A 19,895-nucleotide genomic window follows, 5' to 3' on the forward strand; every position below is an offset into this window, starting at 1 on the left:
GGCCATCCTGACACTCTCTAATTCCTGAATACTTACAAACATTCAAATCCCACCATTTGACACGGTGTTATTGGGGGTTATTTAGTGATTTATTTGGGTTTATTCAGGGGGGGGAGAGATATTTGAATAATTTATATTATTGATATATTTTGTGGATTTATGGGCGGGTGGCCGACCATGAGCCGCTGCCTGAATGTGATCCCGGACAGTAATCCCCCCCCACCCCCCGGGAGGGCCCTGATTCACCCCACACCCACCTCCCCCTCCCCACGGGGTTAGGGGCTGACCTCCGCCCCCCTCCCGGGATGTGTATGTCCCCGGTGGGGGGGGAAAGAGATGGACGGGGCGCTGCGCTCACTCCGGGAAAGGAAGCCGCGGCCACCAAGAGACCGACCCCCACCTCGAGACACCCCCCGCGGGTCAGCCCCGCCCCCTCCCCACCGCGGGTCAGCCCCGCCCCCTCCCCACTGCGGGTCAGCCCCGCCCCCTCCCCACCGCGGGTCAGCCCCGCCCCCTCCCCACCGCGGGTCAGCCCCGCCCCCTCCCCACCGCGGGTCAGCCCCGCCCACTCCCCACCGCGGGTCAGCCCCGCCCCCTCCCCACCGCGGGTCAGCCCCGCCCCCTCCCCACCGCGGGTCAGCCCCGCCCCCGCCCCCCCGCGGGTCAGCCCCGCCCCATCCCCGCGGGTCAGCCCCGCCCCCGCCCCCGCGGGTCAGCCCCGCCCCTCAGTTGATCAGCCGAGGCCGATCCCGGGCCCGATCCCGCACTAGGCCCCGAGCCTCGGTGTGGAGGTGGAGGTGATGATGGGAGACGCGGTTCTGTTCGAGTTGCTGCACCTGGAGATGGTGGCGCAGGTTTACTCAGAGCCCGAGAGCGGAGACACGGTAACCCCGGGCCCGGGGGGGGGCAGAGAGAGGGGGGGGTGTGTCCCCCAAATATACCCGGGTCCGGGGGGTGTCCCCCCCCAAATATACCCGGGTCCGGGGGGTGTCCCCCCCCAAATATACCCGGGTCCGGGGGGGGTGTCCCCCCCCCCAAATATACCCGGGCCCCGGGGGGGGGTGTGTCCCCCCCCAAATATACCCGGGTCCGGGGGGTGTCCCCCCCCAAATATACCCGGGTCCGGGGGGTGTCCCCCCCCAAATATACCCGGGTCCGGGGGGGGTGTGTCCCCCCCCAAATATACCCGGGTCCGGGGGGGGTGTGTCCCCCCCCAAATATACCCGGGTCCGGGGGGGGTGTGTCCCCCCCAAATATACCCGGGTCCGGGGGGGGTGTCCCCCCCCAAATATACCCGGGCCCCGGGGTGTGTCCCCCCCAAATATACCCGGGTCCGGGGGGTGTCCCCCCCCAAATATACCCGGGTCCGGGGGGGGTGTCCCCCAAATATACCCGGGTCCGGGGGGGGTGTCCCCCCCCCAAATATACCCGGGCCCCGGGGGGGGGTGTCCCCCCCCCCAAATATACCCGGGTCCGGGGGGTGTCCCCCCCCAAATATACCCGGGTCCGGGGGGTGTCCCCCCCCAAATATACCCGGGTCCGGGGGGGGTGTGTCCCCCCCCAAATATACCCGGGTCCGGGGGGGGTGTGTCCCCCCCAAATATACCCGGGTCCGGGGGGGGTGTGTCCCCCCAAATATACCCGGGGGGTGGGGGTAGAGACTGCATATCACTCAAATATACCCTGCACTGGGGAGAGGGGAGACTGGATATCACCCAAATATAATGTCCACTAAATAAACCCTGATATGGGGATGTACCCCCTGAATTAGGCACAATTAGGTCCTAAATATTATACAAATATACCAGAATCTCTACAGTGTGGAAACAGGCCCTTCGACCCAGCAAGTCTGCACCAACCCTCTGAAGTGTAACCCACCCAGACCCATTCCCCCCATCGCTCTACATTTCCCACTGAAGAATGCACCTAACCTCCGTATCACTGAACGCTTTGGGCAATTTAGCATGGCCAGTTCACCTAACCTGCACATCTTTGGATAGTGGGAGGAAACCGGAGCACCTGGAGGAAACCCACATAGACAAGGGGAGCCCGTGCAAACTTCACACAGTTGCCTGAGGCTGGAATCAAACCCAGATTTCTGGCGCTGTGAGGTAGCAGTGCTAACCACTGAGCTACCGTACCACATCTGACAAAGTGCCTCCTGAGTATCCTCAGATATGCCTGACCGGCTGTGGTTTTCCAGCACCACACTCATGACCCTGTATATCACCTCAATAAACTCTACACCATAAAATAGACCATAGACACACTCTTAATTTACTTAAAAATGAATAAGACCTAATTCAACCCTGAATGTAGCCTAAATACGTTAAGATTGATGCATTTTTAAAAAAATCCAAATGTACTATAAATGCAATCCAGATATACTAACACAAACTACAAATAACTCCATATAGCCATAAATAAACTTGATAATACACTTAACTAAAACCTAAATGTATTAAAAGTTATCTTAAAATTAATCTATTCTTGATGTACTTCAAATGTATCATAAATAAACCCTTACATTTACCTATACATATACTAAAATAAGCCCTATATATAAAATTATGATAAACTAAGCATATATTGCAAACTCTTCTCCATAACAAGGTTTCTGACCCTATGGTGACCTGTAAAAATGCTTTTATTCTGATTGATTCTTACAGATCTTTTACTGTGGAAGTAGGTATTCCCAGAGTTTTCAGTTTTGAGCATCTCAGCTGCTTGGGCACCACACCTCATCAAGGAGATAGTCCTCTTGGAGGGCGTGTAGTATGCTTTCACCCGCATAGTATCTCTGCTAAAATAGTTCAGCTATGAAGACCAGTTGTATAGATCTGGTCTGTAGTTGCTTGAGTTGAAAAGGTTAGTTCATCTGAATGAGATCTTTTTAATAAGTTCAAGGCTGATATGGATTTATATAGAAGATTTTAATCATTTTTTTTCTGAAACATATGACACTGTATGTGACTAAAGTAGAGCTGAGGTTGTGCTGCATTTGTTAAACTCCATTGTTTCTGCCAACAGGAACATGGGAAATCCATTTCCACATTGGAAGGGATGGGTTTTCGGGCAGGACAAGGTTTAATCGAGAGGTTAGTGACCACGTGCCTCAAGTATTTGCTGATGTTACATTACAGTGCAGCAGAGACAATGATTAGTTATTCTGAAATGACCTGGTAAGACCATCCTGTCTCCCTGCTATGCAGTGTATTTTGATCAGACCTGCCTCAGATTCACTGATGCAGAGAATGTTCCTCTTGTTCGTCGTTGCTGGTACGATTCGCCTTTGCTACCTAACCATGGTTTTAGGAGGTTCGACCTCACAACAAACTCTGGCATTGACCTTAGTAAGGTGTTTTGATGCAAAGAATGAACAGAACAGGGTGGGTGCCCTGCCAGTGGCGGTGGTGGAAGCAGAGACACGTTAGCAATGTTTAAGGCATACCTTGATAGACACGTGAATGGGAGGCACACCGTGCACTACAAGCTGCACATGGGCAGTAAGTAGCAGGTCTGAAGAAGAATCGGATTTGGCACAGATTTGGTGGGCCGAAAGGCCGGTGTCTTGAATTGAACATGATTTTAATGTGATTTTTTTTTTGTTGTGACATTTGTTTCCAGTCATTTTGTTTTCTGATAAATATGACTCAAAGTTTATGGCCTTAACCAAGCCATTTTATATCTTGTTGGCAGTCAGCAAGCATGGCACAATTCCTGTTGCTGTTGTATATGATGATTCTCTGCAGATTTGTGTTACCAGCTCCATCTTGTCTTTCCCATTTTGCTACCTTCAAACCTTGACTCTGTTTTATGGGGTATCTCTTTCTGTCATAGCAGCAAATCTTTCCAGCAATGAGCACTTCTGATCTACAAAATAACTATGTAGACAAAACTTGTATCCAAACTCCTCCAGATAAAAAATTTTCAGCATGAACCCGAAAACACGACTGATCACCCAGTGTCAGCGATTGAGTCACCAGAACAGGATGATTTCCAGGTTTAATGCTGAGTCTGCTGATATTCTGCAGCAGAGTTACAGTTGAACATTCAGTAATTTCCATGAAGCCAATCAGAACAGCTGTTACTTCAGATGGGTGTTGTCGGATCCCTGGGACATAATTCACATGTGGCTCAATCAGTCCAACAGTTGCCTGGGTTCTCTGTACTCCGTGTAATGGTGACTTCTTTAGCCCCCATCTTTATCCCATCATCAGTGACAATCACGCCATCAGTTGTGTGAACTCTAAACTTGGGGGATTACCTCTTAAAACTTAACTATTTCTACCTGATCTCACTGAAGACATGCCTTAGAACCAACTTAGTTGACCAAGTTTAGCTCCTATATCCTTATGTGACTTGGCTGCCATTTCAGTTATTCTCTCATGGGATGTGAATGTCACTGGTTAAGTCAGCATTTATTTCCCAAGACATGGAGTAGATGGTGGTGACTACTTTCTTGAACCACTGCAGTCCTTGAGGTGTAGGAGCACCCACACTGCTGTTTGTGAGGTTACTGTAGTGCATCTTCTAGATGGTACCTGGTGTTATCGTTGTGTATTGGCAGTGATGTGGAAGATAGTGGATGAGTTGCCAAACAAGTGAGATGCTTTCTCCTGGATGGTGGTTCTTGAGTGTTGATGGAGCTGCAGTAATCCAGGCAAGTGGGGACTATTCCATCGCACTCTTGATTTGTGCACTGTATATAACAGATAGCATTAAGGAGTTAGCAAAGTGAGTTACTTGCAATAGAACTGCCAGCCTTTGACCTGCTCATTTAGCTACTGTATTTATGTATAATTGTTCTAGTCTGTGGTAACCCCCTGGATATTTATAGTGCACAGTTCAGTGGAGGTAATGCCATTGAACTTCAAAGCGTGATAGGCACTTCTCAGCCCAAGCTTGGGTGTGATCTAGGTCTTGCTGCAAATTTACATGAGCTGCTTCAGTATCCATGATTTAGAGGAGCCAGTGTTGGACTGGTGTGGACAAAGTTAAAAATCATACAACATCAGGTTATAGTCCAACAGGTTGAAGCAGCGCTTCGAAAGCTCGTGCCTCCAACTAAACCTGATGGACTATAACCTGGTGTTGCTTCAGTATTGTCGCTATGGTAAAGAGGATTCCAATGTGCACTGTTACCTGCATGCACATTGTTGTTGTAGGTTCACCAAAGAGACACCATCCTTCAAAGATGAGCTGGACATTATGAAATTTATCTGTAAGGAGTTTTGGACCAACCTCTTCAGGAAACAGATTGACAACCTACGAACAAACCATCAGGTGAGTGGAGCCTCATACAAAGTTTTTATTTTGACATTAGCTGGAGAAGGAAGGTTATCAAGATGGAATTGGGTTGTCGTAGAAAAGTGTTTATATGGGGGTGTGTCACACTCCTATTGAGGAATAAGCATTTTATAAAGGGAGGGTTTAGTTCTTTTGGGAGTGAGGCAATTTCTAAATGAAAGGGGTGAGGAGGAATTTTGGCCTTTTTACCAAGGCATTGGGTGAAATGAACTGGGTGGTGATTTTTTTTTAAGTATCTAGATTAGAGTGGTGTATAAAAGCAGAGCAGGTCAAGCAACATCCAAGGAGCAGGAAAATCGATGTTTCAGGCAAAAGCCCTTCATCAGGAATGATGATCTGTTCTTTCACAGATGTGGCCATAGTTGGCCAGGCCAGCATTTATTGGCCATCCCTAATTGCCCAGAGGGCAGTTAAGAGTCAACCACATTGTTGTGGGTCTGGAGTCGCATGTAAGCCAGACCAGATAAGGATGGAAGTTTCCTTCCCTAAAGGACATTAGTGAACTTGATGTTTTTTTCCTGACAGTCAACTCAAGGTCATCATTTGACTTTGAATTCCAAATTATTGTTGAATTCAAATTCCACTATCTACCATGGAGTGATGTGAATCAGTGTTCCCAGGATATTACCTGGATCTTTAGATTAACAGTCCAATGATAACACCACTAGGTTGTTATCTCATGATTCAATTGTGCTTTGTTTCTTTCAGGGAACCTATGTACTTCAGGACAATCGTTTTCGCCTTCTCACTCCAGTCTCCAGTGGGAAGCAGTACTTGGAGGAAGCACCAAAGGTATCGGCCCCTGTGATAGGTGTTCCTTCTGGTTATTAAAAGTGTGAAGGAGAAAATATGGTTTGTAGTTGTTGATTACCCTTCCACTTATGTAAATGTGACCATAAAACTTATGACTTCCCCAGCAAGACTATGCCAATAATTGTGTCTCACTGCTCCACAAATTGTCACAAAATTATAAAATCCCAATTAAACCACTGCTGATTGACTGCTGTCTACAACAAAAGCAATTCACACCAGGTTTCATCAGTAACATTAAAAAACACACTTTATTGTAATATAACTTTAACGAAGGTTTTGGATTTGTCGCAGTGAACTAGCCAATACTTCCTCCATTGTGAAAAAAGATTAAATGAATGTGTACTTTGTGGTGCAACATTAATATGCAAAACAATAATGATTTCAAAAACAACAGAGAAAATTATTGTAGGGAGGGTGGAATGTAATTAGACAACTGTGCATCTGTTTAATTATATTCAGAATGCCTGTGTTTCTTTTTTAAGTTCCTAGCATTCACCTGTGGACTCGTAAGAGGAGCTTTATCCAACCTGGGCATCGACAGCACAGTTACTGCAGAGGTTTCAGTAATGCCAGCATGTAAGTGGGATACGAGTGGAGGGGAGAGGTTGCACTGATTAATGTTCCTATCCCACCATTTCCTTCCATACAACCTCACTGAAAACCTGTTCTCAGAACACTGCTGTATTGGGGCATTGGTCTGTGTCTGCAGTTTACCCACACTGACACAACTTTAGTCTGTCATTTCCCCCACATAGAGGCAGGGCCTGTGATTTCCATAAACGGTGATAGGGCATTAGGCTGCGTCTAATTTCCCCTACGTTATGACGGGATAAGGGTGTGTCTGTGATTCCCCTACACGAGGATGGGAGGGGTGTGTGTCTGTGATTTCCCCCACACGATGACAGGACAAGGGGCTGTGTCTGTGATTCTGCCTACATTGTGAACTCCATATTTCAGTTGAACCCCTCTGTGTTGCCACAGCCGTAGACTGAAGACTCCTTGCTGACAAAGTAAGCCAGGGTTGATGGTGCTATGGTAAAAGTGCCTTTTCATAGTTGGTAGATAAGTCACATTGTCAGTAAGTGGTTTGACCTTGTCCACGTAGGAAGCTATGGCAACAGTGACTGTAAAATCAGCAGGAAGCCCACTCCTCTCACAGACTGCAGTCAGAAAGGCAGAGAGTCCTTCACAATAGGAATAACATAGCATTTAAAAAAGAAAATAGAGAGTTGTTTAAACAGGGTAATTCCAGGTTACAGGCTAGCACAAACTGAGCACCTGTGGGCCACTGGTTCTGAAGTAATTTTGGGAAGTGGTGTGTAAAACCTGCAGGAGCTGGAGACTGTGGCAGGAACCTCCAGCAACACTAGGTGGTGCTCTTACCTACTATAATCAGACATTTTCTTATTTCCTTCAGCCGCCTGTTCTTTGCTCCTGAGGATTGCAGTGAATATTTAGCTAATACTCATCATCCATTTTGTTCACCTCATGCCCAGCCAGCTCCTTCAGATTAACTTTTTCACACTATCCATCCCAGACACATTCAGGTGTGAGCTAGTACCAGCCATCATTTGTGTTTGACCGTGAGGCCTCATGCAGAGTAGGCGAACCATGTCACTATCCACCAAACCAGTATGGCCCCATGTTGCTTCCCACTCATTTTCTGCATCCAGTGTCTATCTTGTGTGCTTTCTGTCTGTGTCTAGTGCTCTCACTCTCTGCCCTGCCCTGATTTACATAAACATGAGAAAGGGAGCATGAGCAGGCCACTTGAGTGTGTTCTGCCATTGATTGATATCATGCTTCCTAAAACTGCGACTTCAAATCCTTACTCCCACCGACCTCGTTTTCATTCCCTGCTCTGCTTAGTACGCAGTTTCTATTACTTTATTTCCTTTGTATTTCAGGTAAATTTCACATTATAATGCAGAAATCCTAGGACCGTGATGTCCCTGTTGGGGTTTGAAGAACGCAGAGATGACAGTGAAGCTGAAACTTCGACAGAAAGGAGAACTTATGCCTTGCCCTCTCTGTTATTGTGTGTTCCTGGAGATGCATTAGTTGTTTCTCAATGCGTTAGTCATGGGAATTAGAATCAGCCAAAGTTTCTGAACGGGCGAAGGTTAAACACTGGGCACTTGCTTGGACTGGCCACATTTAGGATCACCATGAAATTGCAGTGTGTTTCTGAAGTATGATCTCAAGGGAAATTTTTACTGAGCATTTGTTCTCTGAAGGTTCTGTCTCTTCCTTGTCTATCCACCTCAGTCCATGACCTATTTATGCATAGATGGGGCGATGAATGACCTGCCTGCACTGGATTCAAAAAGATGGAATCTTTTTCCCATGTGTTTGGACACCACCATTGCTGTTCCATTTCAAAATATAGTGACAATCCGTCCTCGTTTTGATTGGCATTCTCTCTCTAACCAGTTAGAGCACGTGAGATGGAGTCTGTTGTGGTTTCTAGGACTCTGTGTGAATGCTGCCCTGATGCTTCACAAGATATGGGAGTAGCCTTAGACAGTCCAGTTATGTTCTGAAGGTCATAGCTTGTGACATGTTTTATGTGATCATCTCAAACATGTGGGTTTATGGCAGGTCTGGTGCCATCAGGTGAGGTGTAAATGCTTTGCAGGGAGGATTGTAGCTGGGGCCATTTTGTTTAGCCACCGACCTTCCAATTTGGCCTTGCTTTCATTATTGATGCAATACATTGAAAAGCCAGAAAAGCAGCAGGACCTGGATCTAGACTTTGGGGATGTGCTTGAAGTTTTAAACCAAAAAATGGTCTCATCCAAAAAAGGGAGCCATTAGTAAGTTGAACCAAAGGAGCCCAAATACTTTGCTTATTTTGTTTTTCCATTGTGTGAGTGATTTACTCAATGCCTATGGCTCTTCACCTCCCACTACCATTCTGTTTTGTCTGATTTTCTACTGAAAGCAGTCACTGTATGAGTTCATGCACCTGCCAAGTTTTTGATTAAATGCATCTCCATAAAGCGAGCCACAGATTATTGTGAATGATTTATTGTACAAGTGAAAAAAATTGCAACTTCCAAATGATGTAGAGACTTGAACGCCATCTTTATTGAGAATTTCTTAATGCGCTGATCAACAAAGCAAGATCCCATGATCCGTGCTATCATGAATGGGTGAATTGGTTGTTGATATGACTGCCAGGACCTAAGAAATGGCATTCTAGTTGAACAGTACTCTTGAACTTTTAACACAACACCTGCCTTAACGGTGCGACGCTCCCTCAGCACTCGCCTCCAACAGCACACACTTAGTCCTACTCCATCTGTGACTCTCTCTGATCTCGTGTTCTGTCCTTACCTGACTGACAGTTCACCAATGATTGAATTGTCTGCCTTGCTCACATGAAGAAACGGCACTTTGTACAGGATAGATTACTGTGTTCATCAGAGGACAGGAGGGACAATTGTATGGTCAAATTATTTGTGAAGAGAAATGAGAGAAATCCGAGTTAAGGTTTCCGGTTGAATGATCCCTCCTGATGCTGCCAGACCTGCCAAGCTTTTCCAGCAATTTCTGTTTTTACTTTGGTCTGGAATCCTGTTTAGGTCAGACCAGATCAGGCTGCTAGATTTCACTCCCTGCAGGGCATTGGTGAACTAGATGGTCTTGTACAATATTCAGTGATACTGTCACGATCACCAAAACTGTGAGTTTTCAATTCTAGATTTTTATCAAATTAATCTAAATATCACCTTTTGCTCTGGTGAGATTTTGTTTCCACGGAGCATTAGCCTGGATCCCTGACCTATGAAGCCAGTCATTTTGCCACTGCCATGGATATTTAGAAGTCTTATCCTAATATTTATTTCCATATATTCTTAATCACCATCTTGTGAAGAATGGTTTTTTTTTGCTTGTTGGAAAATATTAGCGATCTATCAGTTTGGTGGAGGTATGGTATGAGTCACTGGCAAGCAATGTCTGAATTAAATTTGTCTCTGAAATCTATGCCTTCTTATTCTGTAACATGTTTACAGTAGCCAAAGCAAAGACTTTGTGCTTGATTTTCACAGAGTTGGAATACAACAGACCTTTTTAAAATACCTGGCAGGACCCAGATGTAGAAGACCTGGCCCCATTTCCAACAGATCTATTGTATTGGTGAGAGAAAGGCTGTAATTGACACCTGGAGGGAAACCCAAACTCAGGTCTAAATGCAAATGGCTCTGCTGAGTTCAAACAGAAGCTGCAAGTTCTTTAACCTGTTGTGAGAGTCAGAAACTAATTGTTCATAGTTCGCATTCCCCAAGTACTATCAGTATTTGAGTATGAATGTTTGGCCATACTTTGAAAGCTGTCAGTATCTCAATTGGGGGATCTGGCATCACTAATTTACAGTTTAAAGAGGCTATTAAAGGATTAACTGTCCTTGAAGTGGAGCCTGAATAGAAATTTGTTTTAATAAAAGATTAGCCATTGATATATGAAAGCTTTAAAAAGATTTTATGAATGATTGCGAAATAAAAACTATAGTGTTAGAATGAGAGCTGTACTAAATTGTTAGAGACTTTGTTTTTATCTCCACATGGCTGGTGAGGTAAGCCCATGGTCAGTACTGGGTTAATGACATAAAAGGCATGAAAGGTCAAAGAGTTAGGGGAGTGGTTGGTGGGGGTTTGGGTGGAAGTAATGAGTTAAAATGGAGGATATTAGGGGAAAGGTAAGAACTAGAGGGCCTAAAAGTTTCTAAAACAACCTATGTAAAGTCCTAGTGAAGGGAGGTGGAGTCCGTTTTGAAACCCAGTTGCCTTATGACTAACCACACTCTACACCCATGTCAGTGGGTCAGATTCTATCCCTATCTAAAGGCCAGCTTGATTAAGTATGATGAAAGCATTATCATACATGCTGTCTTGAAAGTCTGTTAAAGGAACCGCAAGGAAGATACTGTTACTGCATCTTGATTTGTTTGATTCATACTTCACTTAATTGAACCTTAAAACTTTTGATTAGTTTTCAGTTTTCAGAGAATTCAACCATGACTCTTTCAGAACCTCAGCATTTCTACTGCTTGCTCACAGACTTTACTGTGTTTTAATTTTAAATGCATTTATGTATCACATTAGTGGCATCTCCAAGTGCTTCAAATCAAATTAATTACTTGGAGCCGTAGTGACCTGTTATTTATGAAAAGACTGAGACAGATTAGATTTAGCTATTATTCTTATTCTTAATTCACTTGCTAACACAATGTAGGCCAAGTCCTTTGGTCACTGCAGCAGCTATTTCACAAGTGACCTGGAATGATTAATAAATATTTGGTTATCATTGGTAATGCTAAACATGTAATTTTCTTTATTCATTTGGGGATCTGAATGTAACTGGTTGGGCCAACATTTATTGCCCTTGAGGAGGTGGTGGTAATGATAATATAACTGTCCTCTTCAATAATGACAGCAGGATATTAAACATCCACCTGAACCACCAGAATCTCCATTTTCGACCACCGTGAAAGGATGGAAACACTAACAATGCCATCACACTGCAGAGCAATGTGAACCTAGATCCTCTCCTCCACTTTTGAAGCTAGGTTTGTGCTACCAGAATCTCAAGTGACTATAATAAGTTGAGAATTCAGAAGAAGGACCACCCTCACAGCGTCTGGACGTTGATAAGGAGGTGAAGTTGAGTGAAATTAGGCCGCAATCGTTTGGGGAACCTCAAATCTAACTTAGTCAGTGATTCACGTTGCCAGCAGTAACTGTTTGCAACACTGTGTCCCCTTTGCTAAGTATAAAATATTGGCCACATAGGACAAGAAAATTGCACAAAATGGTGCCTCTCTCACACTGTTTCCAAGTGAGCTACATACCCATTTGTCTGATCCTTACCCCATCTACACTTTTCAGTTTTTCCATAAAATTATCTGATTAAAATGATTTTCATCAGATAAAGGAGAACTGTTTGTGAAGCAGCAGCATCGTTTATTTAAGGAATGTGCAGGTGTTGAAAGATTGCATTCACATTATGGATTCTATGAATGACAGGCCATTCGGTCTAAATAGCCTAGTTTCCAGTGGTCAGAGGCAGTGATGTAGTGATAATTTTGATAGCCTGATAATCCAAAACGCAAGGTGAATGTTGTGACAATTTTGGATTCAAATTCCATTATGGCAAATAGTGAAATCTGAATTCATCAGGAAGTTAGTTTAATAGTGACTGTGTAACCACTGCCACATGTCTTCAAAATTGTTTACCCTCAGTGTCTTTTAGGGAAGGAAATCTGCCATCCTTCCTTGATCTGGTCTGTAGTTGACTCTGGATCACATCAATGTGGTTGATTTGTAACCACACTCTGGGCAATTAGGGATGGCCGATAAATGCTGACTTAGCCAGCTAAGCCCATGTCTTGTACAAATTAAATTTTAAAAATTCTCTTATACAAAATGTTCTTCAATTTCAAAAAATTTCACTTTTCCATTTAATGGGTTGCAGGAATCTGAGATTCATCATGTTGCCATAATGCTATAATGTTTCCTGTCAACCTTTTTGCCTTTCTAGGCATCTCTAATCCTATACTTCCAAGCTATTTCAAGAACCTCACTAACTACAACTCCTACATCATTTAAAAACAATAGAAGGAATTGAAGGATTTTAGAACCTAAACTGTAATAAATGATTTTTCACTCATGTTGACCCTGATAAAACAAAGACATCTGGTGCAGAGATTACACAAAGAAGAATAATTCCACTGGGATTGAGAGATAGTTTGGAGTGGTTCAGTTTGTATGATTTCTTTTGGATCAAGTGCTGTTATTGGTGAGCTTCAGTTAAAGCATGGATTCATGGTGTTACATGACCCAGAAACCTGTTAATATCAAACTTGCAGAAAGGTCCAACCTCACTTCTTTCAAATATTCCTGTCTCCTGCAGTAGGCTGAAAAACCCAAGCTTGAGGTGTCCTTAGCTCCAATTGATTTGTACTTGACTTTTCTTGATTTGAACTTTGCTGTTCTTGTTCACCTTGGAATGTAACTCTTTCCTCCTGCACGTTCAACAGATAAAGAAAACAGGCTGGACGTTTTTTTTTTAATTTAGTTTTAAGAGCAGATAACTGAATATTGCACCCCATTGTGTTTGATTTGATTTATTGCCATGTACCTAAATACAGTGAAAAGTTTTGTTTTGCTGGCAGTACAGGCAGATCGCAACATACAAGGATGTACAGATCACAGGCTGTGAGGGACTGCATTTTGGAAAAGCCTCATTCCTGAAGAAGGGCTCATGCCCGAAACGTCGATTCTCCTGCTCCTTGGATGCTGCCTGACCTGCTGTGCTTTTCCAGCAACACATTTTCAGCTCTGCATTTTGGAAAGCAAATCAGAGCAGGAGTTATATACTTAATGGTATGGTCCTGGAGTGTGTTGCTGAACAAAGAGACCTTGGGGTGCAGGTTCATAGTTACTTTAAAAGTAGAGTCACAAGTAGATAGGATAGTGAAGAAGACATTTGGTATGCTTTTCTTTATTGGTCAGAGTACTGAGTATAGGAGTTGGGAGGTCATGTTGCGGCTGTTGGTTAGGCCACTGTTGGAATATTGCGTACAATTCTTGTGTCCTTTCTATTGGAAGGAGAGTGTGAAACTTGAAAGGGTTCAGAAAAGATTTAAGGATGTGGCCAGGGTTGGACGATTTGAGCTACAGGGAGAGGCTGAACAGGCTGGGGCTGTTTTCCCTGGGGCGTCAGAGGCTGGGGGGTGTGACTCTATAGAGGTTTATAAAATTATGAGGGATGTGGGTAGGGTAAATAGACAAGGTATTTCCCTGTGGGTGGGGGAAGTCCAGAACTAGAGGGCATAGGTTTAGTGTGAGAGGGGAAAGATATAAAAGAGACCTAAGGGCCAATTTTTTCATGCAAAGAGAGGTGTGGGTATGGAATGAGCTGCCAGAGGAAGTGGTGGAGTCTGGTACAATTACAGCATTTAAAAGGCACCTGGATGTGCATATGAACAGGAAGGGTTTAGAGAGATATGAGCTAAATGCTGGCAAATGGGACTATATTAGGTTAGGAAAACGGGTCAGCATGGACAAGTTGGACTGAAGGGTCTGTTTCCGTGCTATACAGCTCTATGACTGAACAGAGCGAGGCAATGTTTCAGCTGCACAGAGGGGTACAAAAGCAGGATCCAGGTTCGAGTTGAAATTTGAGAATTCCGTTCAGCATTCTGCGATAGTAGGAAGAAACTGTTCTTGAATTTGTTGCATGTGTGTTTAAGCTTGTGTATCTTCTGCCTGACTGATGAGGTTGGAAGAGATTATAACTGGAATGGGAGGGATCTTTGATGACACTGGCTGCCTTTCCATGACAACGAGAAGTGTAGATGGAGTCAATGGAGGGGAGGTTGACTTGTGTGATGGTCTGGGCTATATTCACAACTTCCTGTAGGTTCCTATGGTCCTGGGCTGTACAATTGCTGTATCGAGCTGTGATGCTTCCAGAAAGAAATGATTTTTATGGTGCATCTGGAAACGTTGACGAGGGTCCCTATGGATGTGCCAAATTTCCTAAGCCTCCTGGGGAAGGAGAGTCATTGTTGTGCCAATTTGACGGTTGCCCAGGACACATTGTTGGTGATTGTCACTCCTATCTCAACCCTTCCACCTCAGCCCCATTGATATAGGTAGGAACATGTCCTCCTTTCTTCCTAAAGTCGATGATCAGCTCTTTAGTTTTTCTGTCATTGAGGGAGAGATTGTTACCTTTGTACTGTCTCTTGCTGACTCATTCTGCATTACCAAAACTGAGAATCTAGCAAGTCTGTTGAAGCATTTTTCAAAGGATAGGCTGCATTTTGAAGGGATAGTCATTAATAACATCATGAATTCTGACTTTGCCTCCCAGACATTCACAAGAGAAATAGAATTGTTACAGAGAAAGCTATTCAAGTTTAAGTGAAAGAAATGGATTTTAGATTCTTGATATGTTTCAAATCCTGATGCCATTAAAGAATGTTGACAGAAACAATGAGGCTGGCTCACTTTATATATATATTGTTATATATTTTCAATAAACAATAAATAAACCTTTTGATTAATGTGCTTTTCTGGATGCTCTGGACAATAAATATGGCAAATATCCTAATGATCAGCTGAAATGATTTGAGTTGAAATTTATTGAGGAAAAGTAATGCTGCAAATGGCAATGAAAGTTTATCAAATTGTTTGCATTAAAAAGCCACGCAACCACATTCTCTTAAACACCTATAGCTTTGCAGACAAATACTTGGCTAAGCTGGAAAGAAAAGGGTTCTGATTATATCACAGCTATTTATATAACCAGCTTCTTGGTACATATTAAAACGCGTTACAATCACTACTGTTCTTAAGTGTCATAACTGCAAATTCAACCACCAGTGCAAACAAATTTGAACTGAATGGTTAGCTAACGTATAGTTGAGAAAGTCAGTCGATAGAGTATTTTGGTCGAGACAGTGGGCAAACTGTCTGTTCTTCCTGAACAAATTTGACATCTTATTAAAATAATGGTATCTCCTACATTGCACCAGTACCTCAATATTCAACCCCCAATGCAGTGCTCCCTCAGTACTGATCATCTAACAGTCCAGCACTCCCTCAGTACTGACCCTCTGACAGTGTGGTGCTTCCCCCAGCATCAAACCTCTGACAATGCAGCACTTCCTCAGTACTGACACTCCGACAGTGTGGTGCATCCTCAGTACTGACCCTCCAATAATGTGACACTCTCTCAGCATGGACCCTCTGACTGTGCGGCACTCTCTTAGCATGAACCCTCTGACAGTGTGGCACTCCCTCAGTATGGACCCTCTGATAGTACAATGTGGAGAGCTGCAGCAATCTTTGTATATGGCCTTCTTTGAGTTCATGTTGACCTTTGACTCTAAACCAGCAAAGATAATGCTAAGTCCTCCTCAACCTATTTTTTTTATCTGCAAGTGATGCACATCCCTGCCCATTCTGTAGTGAAACTGCAATCCGTTAGAAAGTTTCATGGAGATAGGATAGGGTGTTGCAGTGAGGAACGTTGGTGCAATTTGACACACTTATCTGGAGTTTGCACTTGTATTGGTCTGTGGTGATATTTGATAAGGATCAGGGGCTGCATCCCCTTTTGCAGTAGGCAGGAGTTGGTGATGACTTTCTGCAGACAGCCAGATTTGAGAATGATGCTCCATAATCTCTCCTGGTTGACAGAGTGCAAGACCTTTGGGAGGTCAGAGAAGGTCATGTACAGAGGCTGCTGCACTTTTCTTGCAGGCATCTTGCTATGAAGACTATGACACTGTGCACTTTGCTGGACAGAAATTCACACTGTGACTCCAGGAGGAGTACATCAGCCACTAGGAGGAGGTGATTGAGGAGGACTCTTGCAATGACCTTCCCTGTGGCAGAGAGCAGGGAAACCCCCTACAGTTATCACAATTAATGTGCCTCACAAATTTTCTGGAATGTTCTCCTCCTTGGTGAGGGAGGTGGGTTGTGCATTTGAGCCAGGGGCTATCCTTCACTGTGTTTTGGTGGCAATAGTGTCTGTCTGCTGCAGTGACCTTGTTTCTCAGCTGTCGATCCCTTTCCAACCTTATGTCAGACTGGGGCTTTGTTGAGATTGTGCCAAGACGCTGTGGAAGATGGTTGAAGGACTGAGTCTCTGCTGAGGAGATCCATTGAAGCATTCCCTCCAGTGAGTGCTGACTGACTGTCCTTGATGAACATCACTCCATTCTCAGCTGCCAATGGCATAGGATCCTTGCGCAATGAAGGATTCACACACAACATGGCACTCACTGAGTTGCTGGATTACCTGAGCTCTTTCTGCACACCATCTGTTCGTTTGGTTTTATTGGGACCTTGATTTCCATTTGGCTGTGGACCTGAATTTCTTTCCCTTGAATTTTGGAATTTCCAATTCAGAAACGCCTTGTAGTCTAGTAGCTCCTGGACTTCCTGGTCATCCTCCTCAAAGTGGTTCTGATCTGGAATGAACTGATCAACAGTGGAGGTGTTTTACTGAGATATTTGAAAGGAAATTAGATATTAATCTGTAACAGACAAATGTACGGCGTTACAGGGAGAAACCAGGAAATGGAGAAGGGGGTGTTGGGGGTGTGTGGGTGGCACTAGGGGAGCTATCGTAGACATAACAGACCGAATGGCATTTTTCAGTGCTGTAAATATTTTATGATGCTTGGGGGCGGGGGAAGAATCTGACAAAGTGAAGCCTAAGTCAGCAGTTTATCCGTGATGGATGCTAACGATGGCCCTCAATCTTCTTCGATGCGGCTTGAGTCCTGAAGGTTTTTTGTCTCTCCCTCACACCTGTCTGTGTTGCATACAGGAGATGTATGTTCTTAAAATGTCAGAACAATCTGTGCATTCAAAAGCTCCTGATTTTAATTTTGATATTTTTGCCTTTCTAATCAGTGTAAGAGCCCACAGAGACCAGCCTGAGTCTTTCTGGTGAATTCACATTGATTATAATTTATAATCTACCACATCTCATTAAATCTTATTGACTTTCTCTCAGGCTTGATTCAGCCACTAACAAAGTTATCAAACTGCAAGTTAAAAAATTTGTTTTAATTAACAACATAAATATTAACCCTTTGTGATTGTGGTATTTGTATTCTGACAGTCATTCTGCCCTGATCAGTAACTTCATCCACCTGTTCCTTCCAGAGATAAACATGTCCCTTGAACTCACCTCAGCAGTATTATCCTTCAGTAACATTCACAACTTCCTTCCATTTCCATGCCCTGTTGTTTAAGAATCTGAGGACTCTGGAGCAGCCTTGTGATGATGTCATGGGGCTACTCTCCACAGTGCAACTGAGCCCAGCCTGGGTGGGGTTTACAAGAAAGAAGGGAGAAACACAAAAGAGGCTGAAGTCTAGCCACATGAATGTGAGGAGTGAGGAAGCACATGGAGCAGACCAAGTAACATTATTCAGTAGAGTTTATGAAAGAGTCTTTTAATAATGTGTTGAGAAGATTTGTAGCTCAGGTTGAGGTTCTGGATGTAAGTTTGCTCGCTGAGCTGGAAGGTTTATTTTAAGATGTTTCGTCACCATACTAGGTAACATCATTAGTGAGCTTCCAAGTCAATGTGTTTGTTGATAGAGTTCTTGGTTGGAATGCTATGCTTCCAGGAATTTTCATGCATGTCTCTGTTTGGCTTGTCCTAGGATGGATGTGTTGTCCCAGTCGAAATGGTGTCCTTCCTCATCTGTATGTAAAGGTACTAGTGAGAGCGAGTCACATCAAAGACACCTTGGATATGACTGCCAACCTACTCAGATCTCTTGGCATCGTGGTAGCCCACAAACTCACCAGCACACACACTAAAACAGCAGCTAATGAACTTGAAAGACCATATACAGACAACAAGCAAAACTAATGTCATTTATAAAATACCGTGCAAGGACTGTAACAAACACTACATTGGACAAACATGTGGAAAACTAGCCACTAGTATACATGAACATCAACTAGCCACAAAACGACATGACCCACCCACTGTCACTTTTGTCCTTACATATGGATGAGGAAGGACATCACTTCGACTGGGACAACACATCCATCCTAGGACAAGCCTAACCAAGACAAGCACGAGAATTCCTAGAAGCATAGCATTCCAACCGGAACTCTATTGACTTGGATCTCATTTGTCATCTCCTGAGAAAAAGAACAGGAAATGACATCACCGCAGGAAATGGCGTCACCAACCCAAGGAAACCTAAAGTGCTCCACCCGAGGCTCACTCACTAGTATGGTGACAAATGTCAGAAAATGTACCTTGCAGTTCAGTGAGCAAACCTACATCTAGTCTTTCAATAATGTAACAGTGAGATTAGAGCCTGGTATATCACTGCCGTGTTTTAGTGTAATTAGTCTTAACATGTAAGGCCTAAGTCTAAACACAGTTCTTCAAGCTTGCCTTCTCCTTGATCAATTTATGTTTTGTTTTTAGTCTTACTGAACTCAGAATGTTAACTTTTAGATTAGATTAGATTACTTACAGTGTGGAAACAGGCCCTTCGGCCCAACAAGTCCACACCGACCCGCCGAAGCGCAATCCACCCATACCCCTACATTTACCCTTACCTAACACTACGGGCAATATAGCATGGCCAATTCACCTGACCCGCACATCTTTGTGACTGTGGGAGGAAACCAGAGCACCCGGAGGAAACCCACGCAGACACGGGGAGAACGTGCAAACTCCACACAGTCAGTCGCCTGAGTCGGGAATTGAACCTGGGTCTCAGACGCTATGAGACAGCAGTGCTAACCACTGTGCCACCGTGCCGCCCACAAACTTTGTTTCTGATGCTGCCAGACCTGCTGAGTTATAGATTCATTGAGGCATAGAGGTATATGGAAACAGGTCCTTTGGCCCAACTTGTCCATTCCAACCAGCTTTCCTAAACTGAACAAGTCCCATTTGCCAGCCTTTGACCCATATCCCTCTAAATCTTTCCTATCCGAATACCCATCCAAATGCCTTTTAAATGTTGTAACTGTATCTGCCGCTACCACCTCCTCTAGCAGCTCATCCCATACATGCACCACCCTCTGTGTGAAAACATTACCTCTCAGGTCCCTTTTAAATCTTTCCCCTTTCATCTTAAACTTATGCCCTCTAGTTTTGGACTCCCTTGCCCTGGGAAAAGACTTTGGCTATTTACCTATTTACCTATGCCCCACATGACTTTTATAAACCTCAGCCTCTTACGCTCCAGGGAAAACAGTCTC

At 44.2% G+C, this 19,895-nt stretch overlaps 1 protein-coding gene across 1 annotated transcript; it reads left to right on the forward strand.

Moving 5' to 3' along the window:
• The first annotated feature begins 696 nt into the window (after positions 1–696).
• LOC132836686 (trafficking protein particle complex subunit 6b-like) lies at positions 697–9,129 on the forward strand. Its single transcript, XM_060856084.1, has 6 exons — positions 697–884; positions 3,031–3,098; positions 5,169–5,286; positions 6,019–6,102; positions 6,606–6,699; positions 8,031–9,129. Exons 1-6 carry the CDS (start codon positions 801–803, stop codon positions 8,060–8,062), a joined length of 480 nt encoding a protein of 159 aa, XP_060712067.1. The 5' UTR covers positions 697–800; the 3' UTR covers positions 8,063–9,129.
• Positions 9,130–19,895: the final 10,766 nt, after the last annotated feature.

Source organism: Hemiscyllium ocellatum, chromosome 47 (assembly GCF_020745735.1).
Source record: "Hemiscyllium ocellatum isolate sHemOce1 chromosome 47, sHemOce1.pat.X.cur, whole genome shotgun sequence".
Classification (NCBI taxonomy): domain Eukaryota; kingdom Metazoa; phylum Chordata; class Chondrichthyes; order Orectolobiformes; family Hemiscylliidae; genus Hemiscyllium; species Hemiscyllium ocellatum.

Coding starts and splice junctions, on each gene's coding strand:
- LOC132836686 (XM_060856084.1), top strand. CDS start 801: ATGATGGGAGACGCGGTTCTGTTCGAGTTGCTGCACCTGGAGATGGTG. Junction 885..3,030: donor AGCCCGAGAGCGGAGACACG/GTAACCCCGGGC, acceptor TTCTGCCAACAG/GAACATGGGAAATCCATTTC. Junction 5,287..6,018: donor ACCTACGAACAAACCATCAG/GTGAGTGGAGCC, acceptor TGTTTCTTTCAG/GGAACCTATGTACTTCAGGA.